This window comes from Athene noctua, chromosome 14 (assembly GCF_965140245.1).
Source record: "Athene noctua chromosome 14, bAthNoc1.hap1.1, whole genome shotgun sequence".
NCBI lineage: Eukaryota > Metazoa > Chordata > Aves > Strigiformes > Strigidae > Athene > Athene noctua.
Window position 1 is genome coordinate 20,519,607 of NC_134050.1, and position 16,683 is coordinate 20,536,289.

At 43.9% G+C, this 16,683-nt stretch overlaps 1 protein-coding gene across 3 annotated transcripts in view; it reads left to right on the top strand.

Annotated features, from left to right (window-relative positions):
- Positions 1-8,500, top strand: part of C14H11orf24 (chromosome 14 C11orf24 homolog) — a 29,807-nt gene extending 21,307 nt beyond the window's left edge. For all 3 annotated transcript variants that reach the window (XM_074918083.1, XM_074918082.1, XM_074918084.1), the window contains 3 exons: positions 1,239-1,477; positions 5,354-5,470; positions 6,656-8,500. In XM_074918083.1, coding sequence (XP_074774184.1) covers positions 1,321-1,477; positions 5,354-5,470; positions 6,656-7,851 — 1,470 coding nt within the window. In that variant the 5' untranslated portion in view covers positions 1,239-1,320 and the 3' untranslated portion in view covers positions 7,852-8,500. The remainder of the gene's footprint in view (positions 1-1,238; positions 1,478-5,353; positions 5,471-6,655) is intronic.
- Positions 8,501-16,683: the final 8,183 nt, after the last annotated feature.

The following is a 16,683-nucleotide window of genomic DNA, read 5'->3' on the forward strand; positions in this document are numbered from 1 at the left end:
TGTGGATGAAGAGGCTCATACTGAGATTGTTAACTCCAGTCCCAACCACACTTGTGAATTTAAGAGCTCAGAGCAAAACTTCTTGCATGGATGGCTAAATCAGGGTCTTACGCACGTTACTGATGACTGTTGGATGTTTTTCACTGTGCTATTTATACCATTCACACATGCTGCTCATTCTGCATTGGGAACTGCTTTGCGTCTTCAGTTTAACTCATCACATATACCTCTGAGATGTCACGCAGAGTTGAATCTCAGCACTCTAAAGGCTGTGATGTTTCTCTTCATAACTGCAGGATGAGGACTAAAGCTTGTTTCAGTGATGAGAAAGAGGGTTGCCCTTAAAAACTACTTAGGGAAGACACTTACAATTGGTCTGGTTCAGGCTGAACTGTTTGGAAGATTCATATATAGCTTTAAAAAGTCTTGGAAGTAAGAGATTAAATACAGGTAGAAGCTGATGATCTGCTCTGAAGTCAACAAGAGCTGGTCCGGTGACTTCTAGGATGACAGCCCATTCATTGGGACAGAGTCTTGGTTTGTTAGTTTGTTAATAACTCAAAATTATCCACTGGTAATGAAGAAAAGACACTGTCTGTTAATTACATGGGGAAATGAAGGCTTACTGTGAGCGAATCTTCTTCAGTAACAGCTGATGTGTCTGTGTAATGTCTTAGAAGACCTGAAATATTGGCTTTTGGTTGTTTTCAATCAAAGTTTCTTTTAGCTTTTTGCAGTGAGCAGGAAAATCAAAGCAGGTATCAACTAAGGCTGATGCTTGGCTTTGACTGACTTGGTGTAAAGGCAGGGCCAGGACTATAGTTCCCCATATTACCAGTGTCCTCCAGCTGGTGCAAACCCTCTGCTGAGCCTGGGAACAACATTAAGGGTCCCAAAGTGAGCCAAAAGGCATCATGTCTGTGCTGCCACAGGCCTGTGGGCTTTGAGTTTGGCTTTGTGCACATGGCTTTTGTCTTGGGCTGTTCTCCACTGGGGCCTGAGGGAAGAAGAGCAAAGTACCCTTTCCAAGGAAAGGGCGTCTCTGTGAATTTGGGAATTGTCTTTTCTCTTCCTGCCTCTGTATCATTGCCTGTATGTTGTGTGTAATGATATTTCCTTGCCTTTTGAACTTTTTTTTTTCCCCATTCCTGCTGATAGGAGTGCATTTAGTAGAAGCTTCTTGTGATATAAATTGATGATTTTTTTTGGTTTTTGTTTTTTGTTTTTTTTGTTAATAGGTATATTGCAGTGAATCTGAAAGTGATATAAGAAAGAATTGCTCCTGGGAAGAGAAGCCTCCCTGCAAGACCAACCCTGAAGATGTGGACTGCTATTGTATTCTTCCTGCTGATTTCCTTCTGTATATGTGAACACAGGTTTTCTGTCCTGAAAGGGAGAGGAGTCCATGTAGTGCAGATAAACAGGCTTACAACTGAAGAGCAGTGCAGGCAGGCTTGTCAAGGCCCAGCTGCTTCAGGTGAGATTCTTGTCCCTTAGCTGGGATTCCGGCTGGGTTTTCTGTTCCTTAATGGTCTCGTCTGCTCCCCTGCCAACTATCCTTCTTAATTCCAGTTGTTTACAGGCATTTACAGTTATGGCTTCTCTGAGCAGCCCTGTGGTGCTAAATAACTTCTGACAGCCTTGGTTAAATTGAATCCAGAACAACAATTTCCCAGGGCCCTTCTAGCTTCCGTAACAAACAGCATGCATGTGCTCTTGGTGTGCACTGGTAGCGTGCAGTGTTAGGTCACTTGACTTGAAGAATGATTATTCCATGCTGCCAGATGTTTGCAAGTGAACGGTGCTGTTGTAGACAGCTGCACTGGAACGAGTAGTCTTTGCTCACTGGCATTTATGTGTGGAGTTTTTTCCTGCCTTAGAAGAAACCAGTTGTATCCTGCAACCAAGCACAGGGTTAAACAGGTCTGGGGAGATAAGAGCCTTCTGCTGTTTACCTCTGAGATGTCTTTAAAATGTGTTAAACTTCTAAATGAGTCTCAGAGTTGTTCTTATGAAGGACCCTATCTTATCCAGCCACATGTGAAATCTATACCTATAAACAACTGGTGATGCTGTGGTGAAGGTGAGACCTTGGCTCAGGTGACAAGCAGATTGACATCATGAAAACGCCTTTTTTAAGGCTTAATGTTTTCACACTTTTATTTTAAACATCATATATCCCTTCACAGTGGAAAGAAAGCACCTTTATAAACTAAGCGTTTTATTTAGCAGGTAAAATATGAGTGGGTTTGTCTCCCAGGCACCACAGCTGTGAAAACTTAAGCTTCTGCTTTTTAAGGTGGTAAACCCTGGAGAGATGACACATTCACATGATGGTGCTGATACTTTGGGTCTATAGCACTGCATGTTGGTTCCACCTGAGAATCTCTAAACACTGTGCACGTGTCATCTTAACCTCCTGATAACTTGATAAGGGTAGAAAAGGCGCTTCTTCCAGAGGCGGGACATAAGGACTTCAGTTAGTATGTGATCCGGGCTGGGAGATGAACTGAGTGTATGCTTCACCTTGTTGCTGATTTCAACCACTTTTTATATAACTATCACCTTGTCTTTCCTGATGTGTTTTGTACAGAGCAAGTCCAGCTGGGTGTTAGCTTTGTTGGGCAGAGGGGGTTGAGTCTCTAGAATTAGGTGACCTGTTCCATCTTCAGGAAACCACACAAAACTAAACCCAAAAGCATAAACCTTTTCAGATTTTACATTCCATATTAAACTTACTGAAGCGATTCAGTTCCTATTTGTACTCGATGGCCAGTGTGTTGCACTACCTGGTGTCAGAGGAGATGGAAAAGATACAAGCTCTTGACAATAAATGTATAGCCATGTGCAGAGAGATTATCTAGAGAGAAGGACCTGAAGTGCCTTTTTTTTTTTTTTTGTTATTGGCTTTAGGTTTTAAGATCAGCTTTATTGCTCTCGTTCTCCATTCCCAACTTCCCCAAGTATATTTATTTTTGTTCTTTCTTTCATTACAGATGTGAGGCCCAAGGCTTAGATGTCAGAATAGTTACATGTATGTAACTGTCAGTAAAGGAGTAGTGGTTGTTATTTTTTAAGGTATTATAGTGTTAACTTGCAGGCCAAGGTTGCATGGGGACACATCTTCATAGCTACATTGCTTGGAGAAGTACAAAAATTACATTCCTAGCTGGTCAGGATCTCTTCTGTAGATGTAATTTATACCCTTGCTGGCATAACATTACTAACTTAGAGAAGTAGTGCAACTATCATGAAAAGAACTGCTTTTGCCCGTACGTTCACATCTTGGATGTGCCTTGCAGAAAAGGGAATGGTTGCTGGTCTAGCTGATCCAGCATCACCTTCGAATATCCACCCCAGAGGCCAGGACATGTAGTTAGAGAACTATCAGAAAACTTTGTACCAATGTCATGAGACAGTTTGACACTTGAATCATATGCTAATAAAAGCAGCAAAACTCTCTAGGGCTGACAGCATGGGTAGTAACTAACCTCCATATGTTGTCTAATGCAACGGGATCAAGTGTCCAGATGCTCTAGGGTAAGTGATATACATGATGGAGAAAGCACCCATCTGAGCAAAGATCTGGCAATCTGGGATTCCCAGATGCCTAGTGAGCACAGCAAACCTGTGTTGGGAGATCAAATAAGCTCGTGCTCTTCCCTTTGCATCCCCAGCCATATTCAGACCTCTCCCAGCTTTCTTCTGTGGTGGCCTGTCCAGGGTTGGAGGGAAACATCTTGGCCAACTGAGGATAGAGCCACTTGTCCTTCCTTCTGGGTTATCTTGCATGCTCTGGGGGAAATAAAGGGAAAATGACATGGCTGCAAGAGCAAGTATTCCTGCTCCCTATTGCCACAATACATCTGCTTACCTGGCTTCTGCTTGCTTTTGGGCAGCTGCAATTTCTTTCCAGTAACAGCAGGTTTAAAAATTAAATAAACCAGTTTGGTAGGGCAAGACCTTGGTGTTTGCCTACATGTTTTCCTTTCAAAACAGCTCTGAAGAGCTTTTGTTTTTCTTCCACTTTCTGGGTTTTTTTAATTTTTTAATTTTTTTTTTTTCTGTCTCCTTGTTGGAAGTGAGCAAAAGGGAGCCGCTGGATAGCGTGTATCTTGCAGTGGCCACAGCAGCTGGAGCCTCAGTCTGGGGATGCATCAAAGGGAGTGCTAATCAGTACTAATCAGCCCAGCTCTGCAAAGGTATCTGGTTGTCCTGGGGAGTGACAGGGAAGTCATGAGCAGCTGGATACCATCCATGGCAGCAGAAACCAGAGTGCTTGAACCATGCTGACCCCGTTAGTCTCTTGACCTTTCCTAACTGGCTGACTTGGATACCTAGCCAATGCAAGATATGCTGCTGGTTTTTTGTTTTCCCCTTCCCAAGAACTGAGAAATGTCACAATTTACAGCGGTAGATGGACTGTGTTTCTCCACTAGCATGGCTTATTGAACAAGGGAAAAGGAGTGGGACTGGGTATCAGGGCACATCCAAACGTGCTTTCATTTCTGAGAAGTAGATTTTAATTTCTTGAAGGGCTGCTGCTGCTACATCTCCTGCTCTGTGTGTTTGTTGAAGCTTTCACTGTATTGCTTTTTAAGTACCCTTTTTTTTAAAGGCTTTGAATGGTTTCGGTCCCTTTCTTAACACTTTATCAAAGTCAGTAAAATTCTGTCTTTGCTAGTTCCTTTAGGCTGTCCAAACAGACTGCAGTTGTTGGTACAAGGATTTATCCAAGTTCATAATTTTTCCACAAGCCCTTTTAATAACTGTGGTAATGTAAAGGTTTTTTATGAAAAGTTCAAGCTTCCCATAGCCTTCATGCTCAGTTAGGGTAACTCTTTGTAGATAAGAGCTTTAAATATAGCCGTATGTACCACATAGGCATGTTCTTTGCCCTTTCTCACACTTTTAACAAGATACAGAAATTAATTTCTCCTACTGCACACTTAAGTTCCCTTTAATCCCCCGATGGGTGGTCAGTTGGGCACACATCTGCTTCATCCCAGACGGAGCACTGTGTTATCTTCTTCCATTACATGTGTCCCGGAAATTAATTGCATGTTACTGTGATATTACATAAAATTATAGCATAATTTAGAAAGGAAGTGAACTTTTGAAGGTCTCTGGTCTGAAGACAGGCATAGGTAGGCTGCAGCTGCTATATTGATTTCAACAGCCTTCCAGTAACTTTCATTACAGCTGAGTCAGGATCCTTTAAGGCCAGACCTTCCAGCTATCATTTGGGGTTTTGTTTGGTTTTTTTTTTTTTTTTTAAACTCTTTGATTACAGCCATGAAGCAGTGTGCTCAGTATACCGTGTGTAATGACCCATTTTCTGTGCTGTTTCCAGGTGACCATCACTGTAACAGGGCTGTGCCCTACCGGAATCACTGCATCCTCTTGCAGTGTCACCAGCTGAGTGTGTGCCAGAATGCCAGAGAGCAAGACATCAGAGATCTGCTTGGAGGTAACGCCATGCTTCAGGCTCCTGCTAAATCCAGGGTCATGGCCCTTTTACTTTAAATACCTACATTTAGACCTTGGCTGGCTTTCAGCTGAGGGAGGTGGGTTGTGAAATGCCAGCAGGAGGATTCTGTAGGTAAAGTCACTGCATTGGAAAAACTTTCACTAGCCTGGTAAGGGCTCTGGCGCCTGTATCTGCATGATGTGCCTTTGAGTAACTTGTGTAACTGTTACTGAGAAACAGTTTGTCTCCATGTTGAAGACATCATTCATTCAAGTCATTTGTGCTACACACATTGGTCCTTTAGAAAATAAAGGCATAACAGATGTATTTATATTTTTTAAGAGAAAGAAAAATGGCTTGGCATTGTTTTTTCTGAGATTGCCAAGGTTTTGTGCCAGAGGCAGCAGGCTGCTTCTATAATCAGAGCAGCCTTAGCAGCAATTGCTCATGATGACTTTCCAGTGCCAGGGTCTTCAATTTTAATCAAGTGACACGATAAAAAAACAGAGCTTGTTGGTAATTGGGGAATCAGTCTTCTAAAGTATGTTTCAAGAGTTGTCTCTACCCAAGTTTAAAAAAAAATAAAGTTTGTTCATGGTTCTGTTGGGTTGGCAAAGGTTTCTCTGCAACACAGCAACCAGACCTTCGATAAGCAGATGGGATTTATGTCACTATAAATCTAGATCACTAGTTGTGAAGGAAATTCTCCCAAATTATGAAGGTGTAAGTGGAAATTTCCACTCAGTTTTGAGAGGTGAAAATTCTGAATCTGAGCATGAAGGCTTCGTTGATGCTGTGTAACTTTGAAAGCATGAGTTGCCTTCTCAGGAGCTGGCATCTCTAATATTGCTTCTGTTGATAATGTACTTCTGTGTTGTAGCTCTGTACTTCATTACCTCTCTTGTGGAATTAATCACCTAATTGGGCAAATGCTGGAGGAAAAAAAAAAAAAAAACCCACCAAAAAAACCCAACCAACCAAACAAAAAAAACCCCAGAGAGATTATCTGCAGTAAAGGCAGGGGTCTGAGTTTTCACGTTCTTGCTGACTTCATGACCGATTTATTCCAGTTGTACTACATGTACTGCAGAATATATGTTCTTGTTTGCATGTTAGGGGTATGAGATCAGATCTGAGCTTGAGAGTTTTATTCTTATGAAACTCATTGGTTTTGTCTTTTTGAAGAAATTGTCAGTGGGAAAAGGGAAACAGTCCTGTTTCACCACCAAAGCTATCCGCAGAAAAAGGAGAGGATGGTGAATGGTCGGGTCGATGGACACAACGTGGAAAACCTGTTTTCCTCAACTGCTCTGACTCGCAAGATTCATTTGAGGCGTTTGCTTGAGGTTGACAGTGAAGATATAACAAAAAATAGAACAAAACCAATTGCAAGCAATGCTACCACCCCGTCAGCAACCACCCCCTCAGCAACCACCCCCACAGCGACCACCACCACTGCCACAGCCATAACAACAAACATTACAAATGCATCTGTCCTCACTACAGCTTATGAAACAACTGCCAAAGCCTCAAACGTCTCTGGAGGTTCTGGTCTCCTTGCTGAAGCCATGTCACCCACTGCCTCTTCTCCCACTTCTAGGAACATCCCTGCTTCCACTTCCAGCCATGTCACCAAGCTCGTGACCACCACTGAAGAATCAGGAAATAGTAGTTCTGTCTCAGTATTGTCCCCCACTTCTACTTCTGCTGCCTTCAGTGTCGTTTCTGAAACAGGTACTCAGATGCCTCAGAGAGAGCAGTTGAACACCAGCACTCCCCGCTCTAGTAGCCCCACCACTGTTGGAGCTGGCCCAAAGACGCTGAGCCCAACACTGACCACGCTCGTGGCGCAGGATGCAGGAGTGCCTTCCTCTGCTTCCACTCGTGCCACAGCACTCACCCCCTTGGAGAGTTCGCACTCTGCGAATCCACTGACTGTCGTTACATTTCTACATCTAGAGCCAGAAGCAAGTACAGTCACAACATCCTTGAGTAAATCAACTTCTCTTGTGGGCTCTACAAGAGGTGCCATGGTTTTGACTACTGCCTCTACAGCAGAAACTACAACTGAGCGTGGGATAGAGTCAACGTCTCACATTTTTTCAACAACCACGACTCCAGCAAATGCACCCAAAACAGCAACTTCAGGCCTTGCAGAAACTCAGGACATGGACAATGAATATCTTCTCATTGCTGCTGAGCCCCTGACTCAGTACTTGGTGGATAAAAGTTCTCTTCTTGCTGTGCTTTTAGTTGGTACGGTTTTCTTCATAACTGTTATAGTCCTTTTCCTTATGCAGGCCTATGAAAGCTACAAGAAGAAGGATTACACACAAGTGGATTACCTGATCAATGGAATGTATGTGGACTCAGAGATGTGAAAGGGTGGGGATAAAACAGTGGGCAGAGAGATGGAAAGGAGATTGAAAGCCTGCCGGACTTGTTTTTCTTTCCTATTTGCCTATAACACAAACTGAAAGTGCTTCCAAATTTACTTCTAGTGCAATTGAGGAGAAATGCCATGTACTGTATTAAAAAAATAATAATAATTTTTATTCAACGATGCAACAGGTTGCTGTTAAAAAAAAAAGTCATTTTTAAAACTTCCATGCGTAATACACAATAGCTTTGGCCGTTATTTTTGATTGCAAAACAAACCTAACAAGGGGTAAGCCATCATCCTTGGAAAATGCTGTGGCCCTTTTTCAGCTGTTTACAATGCAAGTTCCTTGTGTTTCATTTGTTTCACACATGCTCTTCTGAAAGCAGAGCAAAGGATGCTCTCACCTTCTGCAGAGTGCTCTGACACCGCCAGATGAGAAGTGTGGAGTATTGCTGCAACAGGGAACTTTTAATCCAATGTGTGTCATGTTTCAATATGCTTCTTGCTTGTGAAGAGGTCTGTTTACAAGGCATTGTAAACTCTGTTTACTGCTAACCCAAGATATCTTTTCACCATGGAGCGGATTACTGTGCCTCTGCACTTAAATGATCTTATTTTTGTATTCACTGAATAAACGAGGCCCTGGACAGGCATATCTTGTTGCATTTCTGTTTTCATTCCTGCCCCTGCCAGTTCAGAAGCAGGCAAGTGGGCATTTGGGGCTTAAGCAAATTATCTCTACTTCAGTATTCCAGGTGTGGGGGCTTTGAAGACCTCGCTGGCAATACTGACATGTCACAGAAGATGCTGATCATCTTCCAGGGTGCTGCTTCTGTAGTTTCAGAGCAGCATGCTGCCAGTCTCCCAGGTATGCAGACCCATTCACTGCTTATTATCTTCCATGCATAGAGCATCAGGCTCTGATTTGGTTTTTGCTCTGCATTTAGGACCAGCTCAGAGCTGTTAGCAATTTGGAAACCTTATTGCACATGCAGTTGCAGCTCATCTCATAAGATCTGCAGCTGAGAGAGTAAGAAAAAACTTGATTTTTGGCAAGTATTCTTCAGAGATTAATCCATCTTGAATGACATGTACATACCAATAGCAAAAGACTGGATCAGGATGCATTGTGGGGTTTTTTTAACCAGATGAATAACTTGTTTCTCACTTCAAATTAATTTGCTCTTCTTTAATCCTGCTTGCATATAATCTTGAGGCTGGTAATAGGCAAACCTCAGAGTCTGAGCGGTCGGGTTTTGGTTATTTATCCAAATTCTTTGGCTATCTAGAATTTGGTGGGAGTCTTTACCTTGGAAGACGTTACTTTGTAGACTTCTTGTTCATCATCAAGCTGAAAGTGCTATGAAAACAGCACAAGCAGCAGCAGAGGGAAAGGGCTGTTTGAAAGAAATGGGTGGGAGGTGGTTTCCTGAATCTTGTCCAATACAAATTTTGAGGACAAAATTTCAGCAAGTATGTTGAGGAAAGGGCAGAGATTGCTCTGGAAGTGATAGGACTTGGTTGTCAGGATCAGTGCTTTCACATGGGCCACATCTGCTTGCCAGGAGGTCAGAGCACCTCTCGAGGTTGGGAGCCTGTCTCCTGGGAAGGAGGGAAGCACACGCCACAAAATTCATACGATGTTTCCTGGAGGGGGAAAAAAAAGCGCGAGGGACTGAATATTATTGTATTTTAAGTTTATTTTTAATTGATTTCTCCTCAGCAGGAGGGAACTGAACCCTGATTTCTGCCATCTTGCAGGAGCTGCCCATGTGCAGTGTCTGTGCAGCGGGGTGCTGGGAAGGACCCCCAGTGTGCCGGGGGGGGTGCACTCCGCAGGGATGCTTGGGACGGTTTGCCTCTGCACCACTGTTCCCAGCTGTTAGCAGATGCCAGGGCAGATGATGCTCTACAACCACAAAGTCCAGAGATTTATCTTTACATAGGGATCTCAGGTTTCACTTTAATTACAGGTGAGTCACTAACCACAGACCTAAGCATGTGGTCTTTGAGCTCTACTCCAGATACTGAGATAAGAGGTGTCTCCTCCCGAGTGAGGAGATGGGTGTTACCTCAGATTCAGCTCACTTCTTTTTCTCCTCATTTAGGCATCTCAGATAAATGCTTGTATTTCAATAGGGTGAATCTAGGCTATAGTGCTCTTCTTGTAATTCATCCCTGCCTATGTAAGTGAATTCCTGGCTGTAGGAAGTGCCTTTCTGCATAAAGGATCACTGTTGCAGCTGTTTTGTTAGTGGTCTGCAGTATTATATTTATATATATATATATATTTTATTTTTTTTAAGTTGCCTTTCCACAAAGGCAAACTATGATCATCAGACTTGTAATTGCTTATCCTAGGAATGGGGAAATTTTTGGATGAACTTTGCACTAACTGTGGCCTTTTGGTCTCTGTGTATCTCCTCATAGACCCAAAGTCGGACACCAGATTCTGTGGAGTGGAGTAGAATCTTGTGAAGTTGCTTTGGTTTCTCTTTTTTGAAGAAATGTTAGACTCCTATATTGATTTCTTGGAGGGGAGTAGGAAGGGAAGGGAAAGGAAGGGGGCATTACTTAAACAAAACTCTGACAGAGTTTTCTAATAACAGATACTTTCTAAGATTGGTTTATTAAAAACAAATAAAACCCTTTGGGGATAATTTAAGAGGGTATGATATAATTACAAGAGTTGGAATAGGGTTACAACTCTATTTACAAGAGTCTTAGGGAGTTTCTCATGGAGACAGTGAGAATATTACAACTACATCACGGCTAAAAGAAACCACCACCATAAAAATCTCTGTGGCTTCTTAACAGGTCCTTACAGGAAGGTGAGTACTCATCAGAAGCTTGTTGCAGTTCCCACAGCTCTGGTATGTTTACATCCAGGTCTCCTCTTCAGATACTGGCACAGCCTGTCTTTTTTGTTCTTATTTGAGTTACTGCACTTCCAGTTGTGAATTACTTTCTCAGCAGAAACTGAGCTTTTTAGTGTAAGGCTGAGCACCAGAGCAAGTCTTACCTCAATCTATTTCTGCACACAGGGTAGGTATCTTCATGCTTACCATAGAATCATAGGATGGCTTGGGTCGGAAGGGACCCTTAAAGGTCATTTAGTCCAACGCCTCTGCAATGCGCAGGGATGTCGTCAGCTCTATCAGGTTGTTCAGAGCTCCGTCCAGCCTGACCTTGAATGTTTCCAGGGAGGGGACATCTACCACCGCTCTGGGCACCCTCTGCCAGTGTCTCACTACGTTCACTATAAAAAATGTCTTCCTTATATCTAGTCTGCATCTACCCTCTTTTAGTTTAAAACCATCACCCCCTGTCCTGTCACAGTGGTGCTCAAAGTGCAGTGCCAGATGGAGAAATGTCAAGTAGGTTTTTCTTTGCATCCCAGTGGTTTTGTCTCGAATTAGCTCAGTTTAGGCATTAAAGAATAAAAATACTGGACTTGAGCTTGGCCTCTGGAAGTAAAAGTGTGGTTTTGGGCTTGTACATTGAAATCCAATTGTAAAAATTTTCAGCTTTGCTGATTCTGTTTTGCATCTAGCTACTTGTGAGCATTGAAGGAGGAGAGCAGTGGGACTGTGGAAAGTGCAGCCCTCCAAAGGGCTCTTCTGTAGCAGTGGCTTGATACGCAAGTTGGAAGCAATTAGGATTTCTTCCCTTCTGGCTCTTTTTGTGTTGAGGATGACCACTAGCAAATATTCACTTGGTTATTTCTGCCTCCAACCCATTGTTTCTGTTTGGGCTAAAGCAAGCTTCCTAGAATGGCTTCGCTTGTTTTCCTGTAAATGGTGGCAAATCTATTGCATTTCATGGTGTAGTGTTGCAATAGTTAATTGTGGGTAGGTTAGACAAGGAAATGCAACTCGTTTGAAAGTTTGCTTGCAGAATTCACAATATAACAATAGACGGGGTCCTACCAAGTTATCTAGAAGCCATCTGCCAGAGGACTGCCAAAACCAACATTCCGCTGCTGTGAAGCATAGCATATCTGACGCACATTGGGTTTCAACCTGTTGCATGGCCTCTTTCTCAATAAAACACAGGAATATCCTGAAATTAAATTTAGATTAGATTAATTCTAAATGCCACCTCCCTCTTATTTAATTGCCTGTATTAGAAGCATGTTGTTCTAGACAGCAGACAGAAAACAATGGAATATTAAAGCGTTTAAAGGAATAATAGGAATGAAGAACGTTTTGACTGCAAATGTGAGTTTGCAATGTGCCATGTGGTGTCCAGAGAATTGAGGAGCATATGCAGAACTCTTAAGCATGACCTTTAAAATAGCTAATGTGTGGAGTCAGAAAACACCCAGGGAGCTCTGGAAACAGAGGTATTGTGGAATTGGTTTCTCTGGATTTGTCCAGTGGCTGCTCATTTCTGGCATCCAAAAAGGAAACCTGAGCCCTGCCCTGCTGAAGCATTTCTAAGGGCTTTTTCCACTGCAGGTTCTCTGGTATGCAGTAAAGGCAAGGGCATATTGCAGCATCTTCCCTGGCCAGGGCAACTCTAGTTGTCTCCTTTCCATGGCCTCTAAGTCTCGTGGAACTTTGTTGCACTTGACTGAAGTTGACCCGTGAGCTCCAAAGCAGATACTTTCATCCTGCACAAAGTATGGGCTCGTAACTTTGTGCTTTTCGAGAAGAAACCAGGCTGAACCACAGCAAAGCCTAGAGATGTAACAATTCCTACCTGCTAGAAGGCCTCAGCAGTTCAGGGTTAGGACTCTGCTTTGACTTTTGGGTCTTGCTGGATAGCTAGTTATCGTGGGCAAAGCTGGTCTGCACTACAGCATTTTGGGTCGACTTCCTTGTAGTTTCACGTTGTCAGACCTTGTTTTTCTGTGCTGCTGCTAGGCTGGGTAATGTATTCAGAGCGGTCCTGCCTTGGCTGAGAGATGCCAGCAGGTTGTGCTGCGGGGCAGCTCTTCTGGAGCTTGGCTGTTCAGCCTCCCTCTGTCAGGGAAACCCCAAAGGGTCTGGGAAAAAGAGTCTCCGCCTGATCTGGGGCTTCATGGTTAGTCCTGGGTGACGTTCAACTTGTGCCTTGGCTGGAGTTATGTTTGAATTATGAAGTATGTTTGAAGGAGAGGTCCTTTGCGAGCACGCAGAACTTGCCCAACATCCTGCTGGTCCCAATTAAAAAGGCCAAAGCTGTTTGGACAGGATTGTACAATCTGTTTGAAAAAGCAAACAAATAACTTGTCTTCATGAAAAGTGGTTAAATATTTTAACCCCTTCAAGCTGGGACAGGTGAAATCAGTTACACTGGTTTGAGGGTCATGGACTTCTGCAAGTGGTTCCTGTTCTTTACTGCAGGCCGATGAAATTGTAAAGCTCAAGCTCGTGAGTGTAAACACTGTTAAACCTTCCTGCAAAACTCTGACAACATTAAGGAATGGAGAAGAAAGGAGGAGGGATTTAGTCAGTTTGAAAATGCTCACTTTTAGAAGTGACTATTCATGGCTAGTTTTAAAAAAATTAAAATATAAAATAAAGACAAGATTTAGCCAAATTGTAGAGTTAATCACAAAACTCTGCTCTGAGGTCTTGAGATTTCAGCCACTGCTGCAATTAGAAGGTGAGAATTTTCAAAAGTATCTAAACAGGGACATAAAATCCCAGCGTTATGTTGTGATTTCTCACATGTGCCCCCCATGTGCTATAGGCATGTTTCTGAGCAATTCTGCTCATCCTTGGTCAATGCAGCTAAGCTGGTGTCGGCAGCTGAGTAATGATTAACGTAAGCTGTGCCACGGGGTAGAAGTTCCCCATGTTCTTGGGAAACTGAAACACCTTTTACCATGGTAGAGGAATGAGGAGGTGCGCAGCAGCTGCCAGCTGGTCCCGCACCCTCATGGCATCAGGCAGTGACAAGTATAGTGTGGCACCTTGTGTGGTCCAGGTGTTGCCAGCAAGCAGAGGCGCTTGTAAAGTGCCAGGAAGGAGCTTGCTCAGGGAGAAAGCTTTGCTGCTATGAGCACACAGGGCAGTACTCTTCGGGAGCAACTGCAATCCTTGCTGATGGCTTTAACCAGAACTGCATGAAGCCCGTTATGTAGGTGTGTGCTAATATGGCTGTTCAGGGTGCACGGGCTAAATGGCAGAGATGTGTGCTCTGGATGAATGTGCCGTGTAATTCTGACCAGCTCACTTACAGAGACCTGTTGATGATAGAAGGTGGCTCTAAGCTGATTCCTCCTGCACGCATCCTGCTGAATGTTCCCAACAGTGAGAGAGCAGCAGCGCTGAGTACTACAAGCCAATGTCTACAGGTTCCAGGCAGAAAGGCTGTCTGTTCTGTAGGATAAAAGCCAGCTCTTCTATCCCATTCTCCTGTTTCCTGGGTCAAAGTGTATTGCAAAGATGTTGTAAGAGCTGAAGGCATTTTTTTTTTCCTGCTTTATTGATTTTTACGTAGTCCTACATGTGTTCAGTATTTAGACTGTGCTTAGTATTGGGCTAAAGATCTTCATAAAAAATGAGCTTGCCTGGAGTGGGTCAATTCACTGGAGTTTCCCCCAGGGCCTGGTCCCCAGCTGGGGTTGAAGTCCCCAGCATCTCACAGAAGGTCAGGCAGGTTCCTGTGGTCCAGAACTGCCTCGGGAATTTCTGTGGAAAGTTTTGCACTTTCTACTTCAGTCTGCAAGGAGAAGTAGAGAGGCTCTTCTGCAGGAGAGAGCAATCTCGTCCCCCAGCAGTTTGTGACATGCAGTGAGCATCCCATTTTGAAGGAAATGGTGAGCCTCATTAACATGGTCTCCGTGCCTCTCCTGGATCACACGCAGCCCTGGGGTCTCTTTGTAGCCAAACATAAAGCTTTTTCAAAAGATGATCTCACCAGTTGAAAACCACATGCATGTGAACCAAAGCAGGAAGGGGAGCAGTGGCTGAAAGGGATGGAGCGCTCCACATGGGCAGCAGATGCACATGGCTTGCACTGGGACAACCCGTGTGTTTTTTTCCAGTTGTGAGCCTTGGTTCTGCCATCCGTGTGCATGGGGATTGGTAGAATGTGCTTTTCTTTGAATGTTTGCAGTTTCCTTAGCCAGCGTGAAATTCTGGAAAATGTTAGTAAGGGCTGTCAGACTGTGTAATGATCTCCCAAGGAAAGGAGTAGCCACCCCTACAGGAGTTCAAAACCTTGCAGGATAATGTAGCACAGGAAAAATCCTGGCGATGAATAGGATGACCTGAGAACTCTTCTGCGAAGAGGTAATGAATGTTGGAAGAAATCAGATTAGCTGAAGAGAATGTGCATGCTAAAGGAAAATAAAGACCAGGCATTCCCATGAAGAGCAGTCCGTCCTTAACTGGACTGGGCTATAAGTCTTCATGCTTCCAGGTGTACATGATTGCTGGCCGGATGAAAGAGAAGCACACCTCTGCATGCATTCATACAGAACTTCTGCAGAGGGAATTAAAAGGCAGAACAGAAATATTCTTTGAGGTACCTGATGGTAGTGCTGAAGAGATGTTACCCTGTTGGCTTGTACTGCTAGCTGGGCTTTGCTGATCCACGAAGCAGAGTCATGGAGCCAGTTTCTGGCCACAAGACTGTGTAAAGGTTTTTATCTTTTCCTTTCCCTAGCTCAGCTTTAAAGCTCTTTCTGACTGCCTCTCACTAGGGAGAGAGCACTGCAGTGGCAAGGTGAGCCTGCCTCATCTTCCTAGTAGGGTGTGTGGATACCCACCGTGACTGCTCCTTCCCACCCCACAACATGTGTGTGTTCGTGTGTGCATGTGTTGGTCTAGGAACTGTCATCTCACAACAGCTTTGAACTATACATACTTCACCCATTGCCAACACAGATGTCACTGCTCTTTTCAAAGGAAAATGCAAGACCTCTCCTGTAAAAAAAGGCATGTGTGAGATGTCTCTTCCACATCTCTGAATCTGTTTGGCTCCAGCCCTGAAGCGTGAGGTTTAATATTCCTTCATGTCTTGCCATTTCCTGCCAAAAATGACCAGCAAGGTGCCACAGGGAGGCTAATTCTTATTCTGAGATTTATTACACCACAACACCCCATTACCACTGCTAATTAAAACTAAACTCCACTTATCAAATGACCATGCACCTTTTGCAGCGTTGCCATGTGCTCTCTGTTCGTTCTCTCTCCGTGGGTTTCCTGGTCATTCCAGTGAGTTGAGGAGGTTGTAATGTAGATGAGACTAATAATAAACCTGCACTAAAAGCAGCTGCATTGTGGAGGAACTTTAAACCCAAAAGAAAAGCAGGCAGGGCCACTTTTAACCGCAGTGTGCTCTTTAATTGAAACCTGGGCTGGAGCTGACCTGCCTGTCTTGCGATACGGCGTGGGTTGGGTGGGGATGCAGTCTGCATTGTTAACCTACTGCTATAATATTGACACAGATGATTTTAGCCTCTGACAACAGGAAAATTATTATCTGTGCAACCTTTTGGCTTTGGCCACCCATGTGCCATGGGAGAGAGGAGGTCGCAGGAGTGCTGGCATCAGTCCTTCCACAAGGCTCTCCTGCTCCTGACAGGTAAACAGTCACTGGGCAGGAGGCAGAAGTACCTCCAGGGAAGGTGGATTTTAAATCACTCACCTTGTCTTTTGTTCATACCCTAGCTATAGCAGCCTCTCTGAGGGCTTTCTCTAGTGCAGATCCCTCTCATCGTGTCCTTATGTAGGCTTCCCAAGAGACTCTTGACTCAAAGACCCTTGTCTCTAACAGCTGGCTTTGAATTGCACTGGTGGAGCTGGGTAAGGGTGTGGGACAGACAGAGCAACCTGTGCTGCAGGTTGAGTTGGGGCTGAGGTGCCAAGACAGGTCACTGTAAGGCTGAGAC